The 16950-nt window shown below is 43.7% G+C and overlaps 1 protein-coding gene across 1 annotated transcript in view; it reads left to right on the top strand.

Annotated features, from left to right (window-relative positions):
• MAN2C1 (mannosidase alpha class 2C member 1) overlaps positions 1–16950 on the top strand; it is a 53820-nt gene that overhangs the window by 3887 nt on the left and 32983 nt on the right. Inside the window, exons 3-4 of the mRNA XM_063449263.1 lie at positions 1957–2080; positions 2358–2428. Coding sequence (XP_063305333.1) covers positions 1957–2080; positions 2358–2428 — 195 coding nt within the window. The remainder of the gene's footprint in view (positions 1–1956; positions 2081–2357; positions 2429–16950) is intronic.

Here is a 16950-nt window from a genome sequence, read left to right as displayed (position 1 = left end):
CCGATAGGGAAGGACAGGACATCCACATGGGTGAGACACACGGGTTGTCTGTCTGGGGGACCCGGTCCGAGAGCTGCCCGGGTGGTAGGCGGTAGAGAGACCCATGCTCCTATTTGTTACGGAGCAATTGTAAGTTTGCCTTCTTATGCCGAGAATGGTTCCGGCAAAACGCTTCTTATGCCGAGAATTGTTCTGGCCAAACGGAGCTTGTTGCTGAGCAAGCGCACAGCGGATGGAACGCACGCCCGGGTGTTGATGCGTTCCACCTAAGCTTCCGGGTGCGCTAAAACACATGCGCAAATCCGGAAGCTTAAAGATACATACACCAAAAAAAAAAAAAAACGCGAAAATTTTAATTCTGGCAGCATAAAAGAGCTGTGCAGGTACCCACTGACTGCATGGATGCAGGTCAGAAGAGGTACGCCGTGTCACCTGCCCCCCACACGGCTCAGAGGTATTTTGAGGTAAGATTAAAAGTAATCTTTACTCCCAGAGACGATCGAACCATTCATCCCGAGGACACAGAGAATGGACACTCAGGCCACTTGACCGGAATGGGGGGAGAAGTCTCCTACCCCAACCTGCTCACAGGCTAAATAATGCAAATTGTCATTTACCTATGGTTTTTCTCCTTTTTCTCCTATTACTTTTTACCTTCTAATACTAAAGTTCTGTTGTTTTCTCCACGACTTGAGAATCGTGACTCTAATGACGTCCTAAGAGCATGCCAGGGATGGCGCTGGCACGCTAGTGCACCAGAGGAATGTGTGCTGCAACCTCCCGACAAACTACTCACAAGACAAACCGACCGTCACCACAGATCACTTGTCAGAACCACAGATCCATACAGGGGACATTCCCTCCTTACAAAACCTCAACCCCCAGCTTAAAGCTGACTTTGCACAATCCACCCAATATGAACCATCCCTTCTTTACCAATCCATGACCTAGGAAACGACGCTCACGAACCAAATAGAGTACCATACCTAGTATTATACCAACCCACTTCCTAGGCCTTACAACGTTTTCTAAAATATAAAAATTGTGCCAAATTACAAGACTGTCGTTTCTACCTAAAGTATTGTCTTCAAAGAATATTAATCAGCCAATTATATTGCCTTCGTTTTTTAGCGATGCTTCATCTCCTCAATCCTCAAGAGCTCAGATGGCAAAAATTGGACGTCAGGAGAGCGTTATTTGTGTATTTAGCCAGAACTAAAGAATTCAGAAATTCGGATGATTTATTTGTTAATTTTCCGGGGCACCTCAAGGGTAAGGTAGCTTCCCGCGGTAGCTTATCCCGATGGCTCATTCAAGCTATCGAGTTGGCGTATTCTTCGACAGGTCTTCAGCCTCCAGCTACAGTCAAGGCCCATTCTACCCGAGCAATGGCTACCTCATGGGTGGAAAAAGCACTTGCATCTCCAGAAGTCATCTGCAAGGCAGATCTTTTAACACCTTTTATCAAGCACTATCGGCTACACATATTCTCTGCCTCTGAAGCTGCGTTTGGGCGAAAGGTGTTACAAGCTGTGGTGGCCTAAGTCCCGCCGAGATGGGTATCTTGCTATATCCCATACGTTACTGCCACCATATGACAGAAAAACTGAAATTTTTACTTACCGTAAATTCTTTTTTTCTTAATATGGTGGCAGTACTGCTTCCCTCCCTTGTTTTTAAAGAATTTTTTTTGCAGTATATATATTTTGTCGGGGTTTCTTTTCTTGTCACGTACTGGGGTAGGTTTTGTGGCTCTGCCTCTTATAGGGAAAGGGGGAGAGTCCTTTTTTAACTAGGATGCTTGTTAAGATGTCTTGTCCACAGGGAGGAGCAAAACCCATAAGTTACTGCCACCATATGACAGAAAAAGAGAATTAACGGTAAGTAAAAATTTCTGTTTTCTGTGTATGTATTTCCAATATCCCTCTATATGTTGTCCCTTATTTTGTTCTCTAGATGGTGGACATGCTGGTTTAAAGTGCAGTTGAGCATCCCTAAAAATTGGTTGGGGAAGGAAGTTCACTTGGTATGGGAGAGCGATGGTGAGGGAATGGTATGGAAGGATGGACAGCCAATCCAGGTGTGGTCTTACCCCTTATATGTATGATAAATGCTTTGTGCCCTGGGTGTGGTTAATAATATACAGTACATAAGTAATAACAAAATGATCAGTTTAAGTGGTTATGGTGCCTACTCTGTTCCTTTAATTGAGGGGTGGTGTTTATTTGAAGATTAATTTATCATATTGATCAGATGATTAATGTTTTGCACATTTGCAACTAGCATTTCATTGATGTTGCATATGAATGAATTTCTACATATCAGAAAATTGTTATAAATTAACTTTTCGTGAACAGGGATTGACAAAAGAAGGGCAGAAAACAAGTTACGTGTTGACCAACGCATTGAAAGACCAGGATCCACACAGGTGAGAGATTGTATTCAGTAGAATTTTTTTAATGCTGTAGCTTCTTCTGTCATAACCATTTCCCAGTAACATCTCCGTAGTGTTTACATTACGTTCCTCTGTACTATCACAACACCAATATCTTCACCATACTTACACCGCCTCTCTTTTTATGAATCTTACTACATTTTGTCATGTACTATACTGATACCGGAGAAACTGACGGAAGCGAAGCACAGAGAGATGGACACAGGTTTCTTCAGGAAGGAAGAGATTCTTTATTGGATCACCGATCGGGACTCAGAGGGACTAATGTCACCAAAATACCACAAGTTCTGAGCCCCGGACAATAGTGCAGGCTCCTTATATAGGCACATAACTCCTCCCATATTAAGCTCCACACGCACATTCTCTTGACCAATCAATACAAATAAGAATTAACTTCCTGCTTGACCGCATGGCTTGTCCAGCACAATGGAGGAGGGGAATACTACATCCTGTATTCTTGCACATGCTCCGTACACTACTGATCGTATCTTGCCTCGTGCAACCAACTGATCGATACGTCAGCATATGCACGTACACATGCCACGTGGTAATCTCGGCCTACTAAATTTATTTTTACCGAGATTCCACCACATTCCCCCCTTTGATGCCTCTTGATATTTCACAATTACTTGAGGCATCACTTAACCTTAGTTTGCATACACCACAAGTTACCTTGAACCAGACCAGACTTAACTTATGATGTGAATCTTCAACACTCATCTTCCTGCATTGGTTCTCCCTGATCTAGAGCCTCATATTTATAAATTGCCATTATCTGTGCAGCAGCCTTCCTCTCTGCTATATTTTCTATCAGGCTTTGCACAGACCTAACTACTAAGGGTATAAGACACGGCAGGAGTAGACACAACATTAAAATCAGTAGGACTCCACCTACCACTGCCTTAAGCCCTCCAAACCACTCATACCAGCTACCAAACCAACTGCTTGGATTATACCCTTTCCATACCTGAGTAGGCACATGCGCTAGTTTAACCATATGGCTAGTAAGCTCAGCTATTGCTTGCCCTCCGTCATCTATTTGAAGACAGCAATTGCTCAGGTTAAACTTCCCACATACACCTCCCTCTACTGCCAAAAGGTAATCCAAGGCTAATCTATTTTGGTAGACTGCTGTCCTCATCCTGGTATTATGCTTCGCTAGAAGATTGAGCGCTTGTGATGTCTCGTTAGTAATAATCTCAACCACCGCCTGTAATCTTATAATACGGTTGAGCATATAAATAGGGGTTCTATAACCAAAGGTACCATCTTCTGCCCACGTGGCTGGCCCATAATAATCTATAATACGCTGGGGAGGCCATTCATTATCTTCCCAGGCGCCTATCTCTATGGGTCCCCTTTTCTTCCTATGATTCACATCATACACTTTAACACCTAAAGTCTCACCTGTTTCAATAGGTAACAAGAAGAAGGATGGTTTGAGCATACCCAACACACATGCCCCTTCCCAGTCCTGTGGCAACTCCGAATAGGCTTTCTTACCACAGATCCAGTACAAATTTGCTGGGGCTCTCCAGGTAGATGTGATGGATAGGTCAAACCACACATCCTTTAAATTGGCGTATCTAGCAAACGGGTTAGATGGTTCTGAGACATTTGAAGCCGACCACCAAGTTGTATTCTTTGTATCATCATCATAAGCTTTTTGCCCTAGACAAGTTAATTCTCCTACAGAAGTATTATACATTATTCCTTTCCTTGCTATGCAAACATAACCTATGATGGAGGTCTTTAATCTCCACTCAGATTTACCTCTAACACTCATCTGATAATCGGCTTGTGTAGATATTAATTGATCAACTGCCTCAGAACCGGACATTACCTCCTTTGCTTCCCAAGGCCATTGGTCTCCCATGTTAGTACCTCCACACACATAGCAGTTGGTAACATTAAGACTACCTGCAATACTTTCAGCTAAATCAATGAACAGGTTTTTAGCATTATGGGGGATCTTATTATCTATACTCATCTCTTCATAAAAGGAATGGTATACTTGATGAGTTTGGGAGGGTACCGTATCAGTCTCTATCCCTATAAACAATACTGTCCCAGGATCTAAACCCGTCCCATATATTTGAAACCCAAATAAATTGCCATACTTGTCTAAGAACTTATCGGGGTTATTTATAAGTATATGGACTGGATTGCATTCCATAGACTTACAATATGGGCTGGTAGGCAACTTAGTCACTATCATGTCTTTATCTACTGTCTGTCCCCAAGTTGCCCACCCCACACAAGACCAATATGGGCAAAAGTTATAATCTCTATTTGGGCATCTAGGGCTCACATATTTATTTTTACTACTGGGACAAATATATTTATCATTAGACCCATACGTCCTCTCCCATCTAAGATCCCCACATACATTCCACGGCTTTCTACCACTTGATATCGCTTTACACGCATCAAATAGCAGTACACCCGAAGAATGTACGGATTCTAACACCGTCTTATTAATTAGGGTCCCCTGAGGATCTCCATTCCTGAGAGTCAACCAAATTGTACGAGGTTGATACTCCGGACTGAAGCACTTAGGTTCTCCTACTCCTAAATGGCACACACTATATTCTATATTAAGGTATCTACATCTTGATACATCTCCTTTACACTCGTATTGTGAATGCCAAATTAGGGTTTGGGATATATGGTTACCTGTTCTTGTAGTCTTAATGCATACCTCACAGCTAGGAGTGTCGGTACCTCTACCTTCCTGAATATAAAAATACACATAAATAAACATTATCAAGAACACATCTTTCGCCGTCATCCTCAGTCATTATCAAGAACACATCTTTCGCCGTCATCCTCAGTCTTCGTCCGTGCATATGCACGTACACATGCCACGTGGTAATCTCGGCCTACTAAATTTATTTTTACCGAGATTCCACCACATTCCCCCCTTTGATGCCTCTTGATATTTCACAATTACTTGAGGCATCACTTAACCTTAGTTTGCATACACCACAAGTTACCTTGAACCAGACCAGACTTAACTTATGATGTGAATCTTCAACACTCATCTTCCTGCATTGGTTCTCCCTGATCTAGAGCCTCATATTTATAAATTGCCATTATCTGTGCAGCAGCCTTCCTCTCTGCTATATTTTCTATCAGGCTTTGCACAGACCTAACTACTAAGGGTATAAGACACGGCAGGAGTAGACACAACATTAAAATCAGTAGGACTCCACCTACCACTGCCTTAAGCCCTCCAAACCACTCATACCAGCTACCAAACCAACTGCTTGGATTATACCCTTTCCATACCTGAGTAGGCACATGCGCTAGTTTAACCATATGGCTAGTAAGCTCAGCTATTGCTTGCCCTCCGTCATCTATTTGAAGACAGCAATTGCTCAGGTTAAACTTCCCACATACACCTCCCTCTACTGCCAAAAGGTAATCCAAGGCTAATCTATTTTGGTAGACTGCTGTCCTCATCCTGGTATTATGCTTCGCTAGAAGATTGAGCGCTTGTGATGTCTCGTTAGTAATAATCTCAACCACCGCCTGTAATCTTATAATACGGTTGAGCATATAAATAGGGGTTCTATAACCAAAGGTACCATCTTCTGCCCACGTGGCTGGCCCATAATAATCTATAATACGCTGGGGAGGCCATTCATTATCTTCCCAGGCGCCTATCTCTATGGGTCCCCTTTTCTTCCTATGATTCACATCATACACTTTAACACCTAAAGTCTCACCTGTTTCAATAGGTAACAAGAAGAAGGATGGTTTGAGCATACCCAACACACATGCCCCTTCCCAGTCCTGTGGCAACTCCGAATAGGCTTTCTTACCACAGATCCAGTACAAATTTGCTGGGGCTCTCCAGGTAGATGTGATGGATAGGTCAAACCACACATCCTTTAAATTGGCGTATCTAGCAAACGGGTTAGATGGTTCTGAGACATTTGAAGCCGACCACCAAGTTGTATTCTTTGTATCATCATCATAAGCTTTTTGCCCTAGACAAGTTAATTCTCCTACAGAAGTATTATACATTATTCCTTTCCTTGCTATGCAAACATAACCTATGATGGAGGTCTTTAATCTCCACTCAGATTTACCTCTAACACTCATCTGATAATCGGCTTGTGTAGATATTAATTGATCAACTGCCTCAGAACCGGACATTACCTCCTTTGCTTCCCAAGGCCATTGGTCTCCCATGTTAGTACCTCCACACACATAGCAGTTGGTAACATTAAGACTACCTGCAATACTTTCAGCTAAATCAATGAACAGGTTTTTAGCATTATGGGGGATCTTATTATCTATACTCATCTCTTCATAAAAGGAATGGTATACTTGATGAGTTTGGGAGGGTACCGTATCAGTCTCTATCCCTATAAACAATACTGTCCCAGGATCTAAACCCGTCCCATATATTTGAAACCCAAATAAATTGCCATACTTGTCTAAGAACTTATCGGGGTTATTTATAAGTATATGGACTGGATTGCATTCCATAGACTTACAATATGGGCTGGTAGGCAACTTAGTCACTATCATGTCTTTATCTACTGTCTGTCCCCAAGTTGCCCACCCCACACAAGACCAATATGGGCAAAAGTTATAATCTCTATTTGGGCATCTAGGGCTCACATATTTATTTTTACTACTGGGACAAATATATTTATCATTAGACCCATACGTCCTCTCCCATCTAAGATCCCCACATACATTCCACGGCTTTCTACCACTTGATATCGCTTTACACGCATCAAATAGCAGTACACCCGAAGAATGTACGGATTCTAACACCGTCTTATTAATTAGGGTCCCCTGAGGATCTCCATTCCTGAGAGTCAACCAAATTGTACGAGGTTGATACTCCGGACTGAAGCACTTAGGTTCTCCTACTCCTAAATGGCACACACTATATTCTATATTAAGGTATCTACATCTTGATACATCTCCTTTACACTCGTATTGTGAATGCCAAATTAGGGTTTGGGATATATGGTTACCTGTTCTTGTAGTCTTAATGCATACCTCACAGCTAGGAGTGTCGGTACCTCTACCTTCCTGAATATAAAAATACACATAAATAAACATTATCAAGAACACATCTTTCGCCGTCATCCTCAGTCTTCGTCCGTGCGAAGGCACCTCAGCTTCCAGGATGTAAGGGCTGCAGGGAATGGAGTTCTGCTCGTCTTCACAGGAGTCCCTTCGAGACTTTCCCTGGCTTATATACTATACGTCGGTGGGCGGACAGGCTTTATTATGGCCCTCTCACTCACGCACCAAATCTCTGAAACAATAAAATTTTGTAATCCACACAAGTTCCTCGTTACTCCGACTGAGTCGTACGTTTTAACCGGATCTTGCAGGGATTCTCTGGATCTGCTGTAACTTGCCAAGAATCGACTGCTGCTGGTTTAACCCTGGAGTGATGTATCCACGGAGTCACTTCGGCTACTTTTATCGCTGTAGGGGTAGACAAAAGAACAACATAAGGACCTCTCCACTTGGGCCCTAACGGTACATTATTCCACTCTTTAATCCACACTTGGTCTCCTGGATGGTAACTATGAACTGGGGGATAAATATTCACAGGTAATCTATCTTGTACCCATTTCTGTACCTCCTCCATAGTCTTACCCAACTCTACAACCTGCTGCCGGGTAATTCCTTCTCCCAACTGACTCAAGTCCCCCCTTAAGTTACCAAGTACGGGAGGTGGTCGCCCATACATGATTTCAAAAAGAGAGAGGCCCATCCTTCTGGTAGGGGTACTGCGGATTCGCAATAGAGCTATGGGTAAGAGAACGTTCCACTTAAGTTGGGTTTCCTGACACATTTTAGCCAACTGATTCTTAATAGTTCTATTCATTCTCTCTACCTTACCAGAACTCTGGGGTCTATATGCCGTATGAAGCCTCCACTTTATACCAAGCATATGAGTCAATTGTTGTAGGCACTGATGAACAAAAGCTGGACCGTTGTCCGATCCTATAGAGCAGGGTAGTCCATATCGGGGTATTATTTCTCGTAGCAGGAATCTCACAACTTCTCCTGCTTTCTCTGTACGAGTAGGACATGCTTCTACCCAGCCTGAATAGGTGCACACAATTACCAGCAGGTAACGATGTCCACCCGATTTAGGCATCACTGTAAAGTCAATTTGTAAATCGGACATGGGGAGTCCCCCCATAAACTGGACTCCTGGTGGCTTTACTGGTCCTTGTCTTGCATTATTTTTAGCACACGTTACACATCTTCGTACAATGGCCTGAGTCAAGTTGGACAATCTTGGTATGTAGAAATGTTTTCTGAGAGATTCTTCTGTGCTGTCTCTCCCAGAATGTGTCCCGTTGTGATAATTTTGGACAATTTCTACCGCTAGTGATGCTGGAATGACTATTCTTCCATCTTCTAGCTGATACCATTTGTTCTCCAAATACTTTCCAGGTTCAGTCTTTAACCACTCCTCTTCTTGAGCTGTATAAACTGGAGTCCATTGAGACAGTGGAGTTGGTATAAGGGCAGCTATATGCCCCACATATTCCTGTCTTCCTGATTCAGCGGCACGCTTAGCTGCACTATCTGCCATCCGATTTCCTTTGGTTACATCACCATCTCCTCTCAGATGCGCTCGACAATGTATGATACCGACTTCTTTCGGCTCCCACACTGCTTCCAATAGTTGTAGGATTTCAGCTGCGTATTTAATTTCTTTGCCTTCTGAATTCAGTAGTCCTCTTTCTTTATACAAAGCTCCGTGGGCATGAGTGGTTAAAAACGCATACTTGGAGTCCGTGTAGATGTTCACTCTTAAACCTTCAGCCAATTGTAACGCTCGTGTCAGTGCTATCAATTCTGCCTTTTGTGCTGATGTTCCTTTCGCCAGTGGCCGAGCTTCTATCACCTTGTCTATTGTTGTTACTGCATATCCTGCATAGCGGATCACTTCTTTCACATAACTACTGCCGTCGGTGTAATATTGAACATCGGGGTTCTGGATGGGAAAATCACGAAGATCTGGTCTACTTGAAAATACTTCATCCATTACTTCCAAACAATCATGTTGACTTTCAGTAGGTTGTGGCAAAAGGGTAGCTGGATTTAAGGTGTTTACAGTCTCTAAATGCACTCTTGGGTTTTCACACAACATTGCTTGATACTTGGTCATACGGCTGTTACTAAACCAATGATTTCCTTTGTAATCCAACAACGTCTGTACTGCATGTGGGACTCGTACATAAAGTTCTTGACCCAGAGTGAGTTTATCGGCTTCAGCTACTAGCAGGGCGGCTGCAGCTACGGCTCTTAGACAAGGTGGAAGTCCGCTGGCCACTGCATCTAGTTGCTTAGACATATAGGCAACAGGTCTTTGCCATGATCCCAAGTACTGTGTCAATACTCCCACAGCCATTCTTCTTTGCTCATGTACATACAGGTAGAATGGTCGTGTGTGATCAGGTAGACCTAATGCTGGGGCACTCATCAAAGCCTTCTTCACATCTTCAAATGCCGTTTGCTGTTCTTGAGTCCATAAGAAGGGGTCGTGCTCTGTACCTTTGATAGCTGCGTACAGAGGTTTTGCCAGTATCGTGTAGCTGGGAATCCATATCCTACAGAAGCCTGCTGCCCCCAAGAATTCTCGCACTTGTCTTCTATTCTTGGGTATCGGTATTTGGCACACAGCTTCTTTTCTCTCTGGCCCCATAATTCTTTGACCTTCAGAGATATGGAATCCCAGATATTTGACAGTTGGCAAACACAACTGAGCCTTCTTTCTAGACACCTTGTATCCTGCCTTCCAGAGAATGTGTAGTAGATCGTGCGTTGCTTGCTGACATATTTCTTTTGTAACTGCTGCTATCAACAAGTCATCTACATACTGTAACAATACACACTCTCCTGGGATGGACTCGAAATCCAGTAGATCTTGACTTAGAGCTGAACCAAATAGGGTAGGTGAATTTTTAAACCCTTGGGGCAGTCTTGTCCAGGTCATTTGGCGTTCTCCCATTGGAAAGCGAAAATACATTGACTTTCTGCGGCAATTCGGAGGCAAAAGAAGGCATCTTTGAGGTCTAAGACTGTAAAGTAAGTAGCCCCGCCCGGAATTAAAGCAAGCAGGTTATATGGATTGGGTACAACTGGATGTATACTAACAACCGCATCATTGACTGCTCTCAAGTCCTGCACAGGTCGATACTCATCTGTACCGGGCTTTTGAACAGGCAGCAATGGGGTGTTCCAGGGGGAAGTACAGAATTTTAGGATACCATACCGTATGAACTTATCCAGATAAGATTGGATGTTCTTCTTAGCCTTCTGCGGGATGTGGTATTGTCTTAGGCTCACTGGATAAACCCCAAGTTTTAGTTCAATTTTAATAGGTGGAATATTGCGGGCCAGTCCTGGTGGGTTGTTCTCTGCCCAAACTCCTGGTATGTTGAATAAGGACTCATCACTCCTAGGGTTTTGGCTAGTCAACGCTGTATAAAGTCGCCACTCTTCTTCCTTTGGTACGGATAATGTCATAATACCTGAAGGTCCATTAAACTTTAAGGATGTTGTTCCATTTGGTAGGAACGTAATCTGCGCTTGTAATTTAGATAGCATATCACGTCCCAGCAATTGGACTGGACATTCAGGCATATAAAGGAATTGATGTTTTACTACGTGGCCTCCCAATGTACAGAGTCGACTTTTAAGAACCGGTTTTTCAGCACTTCTTCCAGTTGCTCCTATTACAGTAATAGTCCTTCCAGATGGAGGAGCAACTAGATTAGTCACCACTGAATGTTCAGCACCAGTGTCGATCATGAACGCACTCCTTTTTCCCCCTATTGATACATCGACCATAGGCTCCGCTCGACCAAGGGGGATGGAGCCCGGTCGGTATCAATAGTCCTCCATGACCGTGTCAGCCAATCCTACAAAGTCCCTGCCTTCTCTATCGCGGGACCTTTGCGCTGCTGGGAAATACCTATCTTCCCTAACACATCCTCTGTTCCCATTGCTCCCTCTATTACCATTACTCCCTCCGGGGCCTCCTCTACCTCTCGCTCTGCCTCTAAAGTTTCCATAACCTATCCTAGGTCTGTCTCTCTCACACTGTTCTCTTCGAGGACACTCATTTCTCCAATGCCCTTCTTCCCTACAGTATGCGCACTGATTTCTACTTAGAGGTTCCTCATTCCACTTACTATCGCCTCTATCTGGGCCCCGTCTATCTACGCCTGCGATCGCTACCGCTAGCATGTCTGCCTTTCTACGCATCTTGCGCTCTTCCTCTTTCTTACTTTCTGTTTCCCTGTTCATATACACCTTATTCGCTACCTCCATTAGTTGGGTAATGGACATACCTGCAAACCCTTCTAACTTCTGTAGCTTGCGCTTAATATCTCCGTAAGCTTGGCTGACAAAGGCGGAGTTCACCATTCGGGAATTATCTGCGTCTTCCGGATTAAAGGGGGTATACAAGCGGTATGCCTCCAATAATCGGTCATAAAAGACACTGGGCGCTTCATCACTTTTCTGAATCACCTCAACTGTCTTCGACATATTAATGGCTTTCTTTCCTCCAGCTTTCATGCCAGCAATTATAGCGTCTCTATAGGCTCTGAGTTGAACCATATCAGCACCATTTACATTCCAATCGGGATCGGTGTTGGGATAATGTGTTGCGGCCCATGCTGATGGATTGGCTTGATTCAAAGTACGGGCTTTATCCTCTAGCGCTTTAATGGCCGCTTGATTAATTCTTGTCCTTTCCTCATTGTTAAACAAAGTCATTAATAACTGCTGGCAATCAGCCCATGTCGGGTTATGTGTCTGTACTATTGAGGTGAACAGATCAGTCATAGCTTGTGGTTTCTCAGTATACGAGGAATTGTGGGTCTTCCAATTCAAGAGATCGGTTGTCGTGAACGGGACATATACGAAGACTGGGTCAGCATGTGCCATTTGACCTGCGGCATCGATATAGGCTGACCCGGGATTCAGACGAAGAGGCATCTGATAATGTTTTAATTGTTGGGTACCAGTCAGTTGTCGGGTTAGTATGGGGCTACGTAGAGGGGCGTCAGTTAGAGGTTCCGGTCGGGGGGTATTAGAACATGAGGATGTGGGAGCTTGGTTTTGGGAAAAGGTAGTAAATAAAACACTTCGAGCCGAGCTAGAAGAAGCTTGACCGGAAGTCTGAAGTGGCGCCAAATCAGGATATTCGGATCTAATAGGGGTTGGCTCTGGTTCCGGAAGGGGAGATTTAGTACGAGAGGGGGTGGATTCTGTACTGGAGGAGGAAGCGGAAGTGGATGAGGGCAATGAGGGAAGGGTTGGAGGACTTCCTGCATTTGCGTCACTTCCTCTTAACGGAAAGTAAGGGGGCGGCAAAGGGATCTCGGACTCAGGGGGCGTGTCCAAAATGGGCCTAACACCAGTCCTAGTGGACAAACAAGTCCTAGCCACCATGAGGCGACATTGCTCCTCGTGGCATGTCTGAATCCATTTTGGCGAGTCATTTACGGCCTGTCTCCAACAATCAATATAAGGAAACTGCCCGTAAAGTTCAGGCCTACCTGACACAGCCACGTGTAAGCGCTGTACCAGAGTTGGATCCAAACTGCCACGTGGCGGCCATGCCGCAACCAAAGTAGGCCATTCCCTAGTACACAAAGTGACCAAACGTACAGGAGACATTTTAACCCCAAAATCACAAGTTTTGAATCCCTTTTTAAAATTCTTCACCATACAACCTAAGGGATCCGGAATCGTTGACTGCGACGCGCCCATACTTATCAATGGAACGTCGTTGACAACGAATACTATGCACGCGTACTATTCAACAGTCACACCCGTTTCCTCTGGCAACAGCACCACGTGGTACGGTTACCAAGTGAAACGTATACAATAACACAATAAACACTCAGAACACTCAGAATTCCCGTACACACACAGCTGTTACACCAGTCACTAGATAATCAATATTATGCCCTTTGGCGAAACTATACAGTCACCCACGCTATAATTCTCTATATACGAATTACCCGTCTATAACACACCCCAGTAACATCGTATTTTACAAATAGCGGTTACAGTACGGTTAGCATAGGTCAAAGCACAATTTAAGGTCACAATACAATTATTAGTGGTTATGGTGTTAAACATGCAATAGACGACAATGATTAGTACTTATATACAGTGTCAGTAAATATACAGGGTTATGGTACCGTGCACTATGATACAGCAACACACTATTAACACTCTCGCTAGACGGCTGAGCTTGCGCTATCTAACAAGATATACACTTTACTAAACAATCTTTATCACATTTACAATTCCCAACTAAACTATTGGCCAGTACCTTGAATGGACTACCAAAAACAATCTACATACGTTTTGGTTAGCCACATTGCCCAAGCACCACATATAGCGAGCTAGAGGACCGAATTTACACAGACGCCTCTTAGTCGATTACTATCAAAAATCTAGTGGGTTCCAAATTTACACGCCTTCCCACTTAGCCAAGATAGGTTGAGAGCTAGCGAACCGAATTTACACAGACGCCGCTTAGTCTCCCGGTCCCTCCGACCTAGCGAACAAAATATACACCCTAGAACGCTAGTCTAGATAAGACACCGGTGTCCGGCTAGGGCTATTTACACCAGAGCCCCGCCTGACTAACAAAATCAAACGGTCTGACTAAAGAGCGTTCGATCGAGCGGTGCGCCTTCGCTCCTTCCCTCCGACAGAGGGGGCAGATTCCATACACAATTCAAACCCCTGATGGGCCTACCGCACAATCGGTATACCCCTAGTGGGTCTGCCGTCTAAAACAGCAGTTGTCTTACCTCCTCGTTCCTGAACCTGAGTTCACACTCATCGACGGGGACACCCCAGCACTTCTCACGTAGAGGCCGATGATCTCCTGGACAACAGACCAGTGGTGCCGAGACGAAGGGAGGTCCACGCAGAAGTTCAGGGGTGCAGCCGTAGAGAACGTGGGCAAAGATAGACCGTCTCACGCCTCTGCCTCTCAGCTACCGTTAAACGATGAGCTTCCCGGCCAATGCACCAAATGATACCGGAGAAACTGACGGAAGCGAAGCACAGAGAGATGGACACAGGTTTCTTCAGGAAGGAAGAGATTCTTTATTGGATCACCGATCGGGACTCAGAGGGACTAATGTCACCAAAATACCACAAGTTCTGAGCCCCGGACAATAGTGCAGGCTCCTCATATAGGCACATAACTCCTCCTATATTAAGCTCCACCCGCACATTCTCTTGACCAATCAATACAAATAAGAATTAACTTCCTGCTTGACCGCATGGCTTGTCCAGCACAATGGAGGAGGGGAATACTACATCCTGTATTCTTGCACATGCTCCGTACACTACTGATCGTATCTTGCCTCGTGCAACCAACTGATCGATACGTCAGCATATGCACGTACACATGCCACGTGGTAATCTCGGCCTACTAAATTTATTTTTACCGAGATTCCACCACAATACCAGGTCATGTAGGTGTCCCGGGGTGACTTTTGTTACTTGTGGCAAAATTGGCAAAAATTCAAGATCATGATGGCTACATCCATCATTTGCTACAAATTTGCCCCATCAAATTTATAGTTGGATGAAGATGAAGGTCAACTTTAATGAAGCAATTATATTTATGAATATATTCTGCAGGCAAAGTTTGTAGTACAAGAGTTGAAATGATACTGTCTGACTGTAAAGCTAAAGCTGGCTAAGAGCATACTTACTGGCTATATATACTACTGTAAGAGTTGTATGTCAATAGCACATAAACTGCAACCTTTTTATTTTTTTATTTAAATACATCTATACAGTGTTGGTGATGCATTCATTACATTTATGTAATTCTACTTGTCAGGTGCGCTTTTTAATAGCTGGGACAGTGTTGGCATGTCATATCCGTCAGTCAAAATACTGGGGATTAAATCAACTATCAAGTGATTTTTAGACAAGGGCTGACTATTTAGAGAAAAAAATAAATAATCTACATTCAGTTAAGGGTGAATTCATCTACACAGCAGTGAGAATTAACAGTTTATGACAGTCCATTTTCAGAATCAGCTGTGTTGCCAAGTGAAACATTACAATACATGCAAAAAAAAAAAAAAAAGTATTCACTAGCCATACTTCAGACTAGTGCTACAGTTTATGTACACATTTGAAACCAAAATAGTAGCATACATACTGACATTTTTAGGAATTTATAAAGGTGGACGAATTGGCCCCCACCCGGAGTGCCATGGTCACTATGTCCCGTCATGGCTTACCTTGGCTCCGATGAAGCAGACGCACAGGCGGCTGGCTGTGATGAGCGACATGGCCGGGCGGTGTGCAGTCGGTCCGGTTCGCGGGAGGGCGAGGAGGAAGCAGAGGCTGCGGCAGGCCCTGGGGTGGGGGCAACTTGTACTTGGAGCCTGCAAGGAGCATGCCTGAAGGGCCAGAGACGGGACAAGGTTGAAATGGAGTACTTGGATAGGCCCATTTTCGGACGGAAATTTCGGCAGCCGAAATTTCGGTGCATCCCTAGTAATAGCTTCTTGATTTAAGGAAAGCTCTGACTGCCATCCTGTGGCCAAGAAATAATTTTTCCTAGATAGTTGCAAAATTGGAAAGCGCTTCAAACACTGTTTTTTTTTTTTTTTTTTTTGGCCTTCTTTTGGATCAACAGCAAAGACGGATGTGAGAGACTGAACTGGATGGATACATATCTCATTTTAGTTGTATAACTATGTTACTAGATGATTTGTGGGTCATTGGAGGATATTTAGAAAGATGTGAATTGTGAAGCCATCCCATAGAAACTAGTAGGGTTAACATTACCTTAAAAGAATAGTGCTTGCATAAATCATCCTGGCTAATCTCTCCACTGACATTAAGGTTGGTTTTATTTACCTTTTCTACCACCTTGCTCTGGTCCTGACACGGCTGACCCATTTATGGCTTTCCCATTGGAAAGCATTTGGAGGATATTGTGCACGCACGGCAAAACGCCACGTGTGCCAATCAGCATCTATTCATAGAGTGTGGAGACATTGAACACCAGTGCTGCACACTGTGCAGTGTGTGATAGGAATTTACTAAACAGATATGTAAACACATTTACAGTGCTAACACTACAAGGATGGGCTATGGACACCAGAACATTAAGCTGTAGTGGTTCTGGTGACTATAGTGTACCTTTAATTTTACTGGCGATTGCTTCAGAACTTTGCCCTACCGTTGCTCTATATGTTTTGTCTGTGGTGATTATGCTTTTTTTTTTCTGCTTGAAATACTGTATAAAGGTCCATTTGTTTTAAGATTATTAGAACAAGTGACATTATTTGACTCTGATAAACTCTGTGAAAGTTACTTATAAAGAGCAATTATAGCACAAAGTTCTAAAGGTCACGAAATCAAGATGAACATTCCATTGATTTCCCTGGTGACTTTTTCACTTTGCAAACTTTGCCTTACTAGTA

Source organism: Pelobates fuscus, chromosome 3 (genome assembly GCF_036172605.1).
Source record: "Pelobates fuscus isolate aPelFus1 chromosome 3, aPelFus1.pri, whole genome shotgun sequence".
NCBI lineage: Eukaryota > Metazoa > Chordata > Amphibia > Anura > Pelobatidae > Pelobates > Pelobates fuscus.
This window is presented reverse-complemented; position numbering and strand designations above follow the sequence as displayed.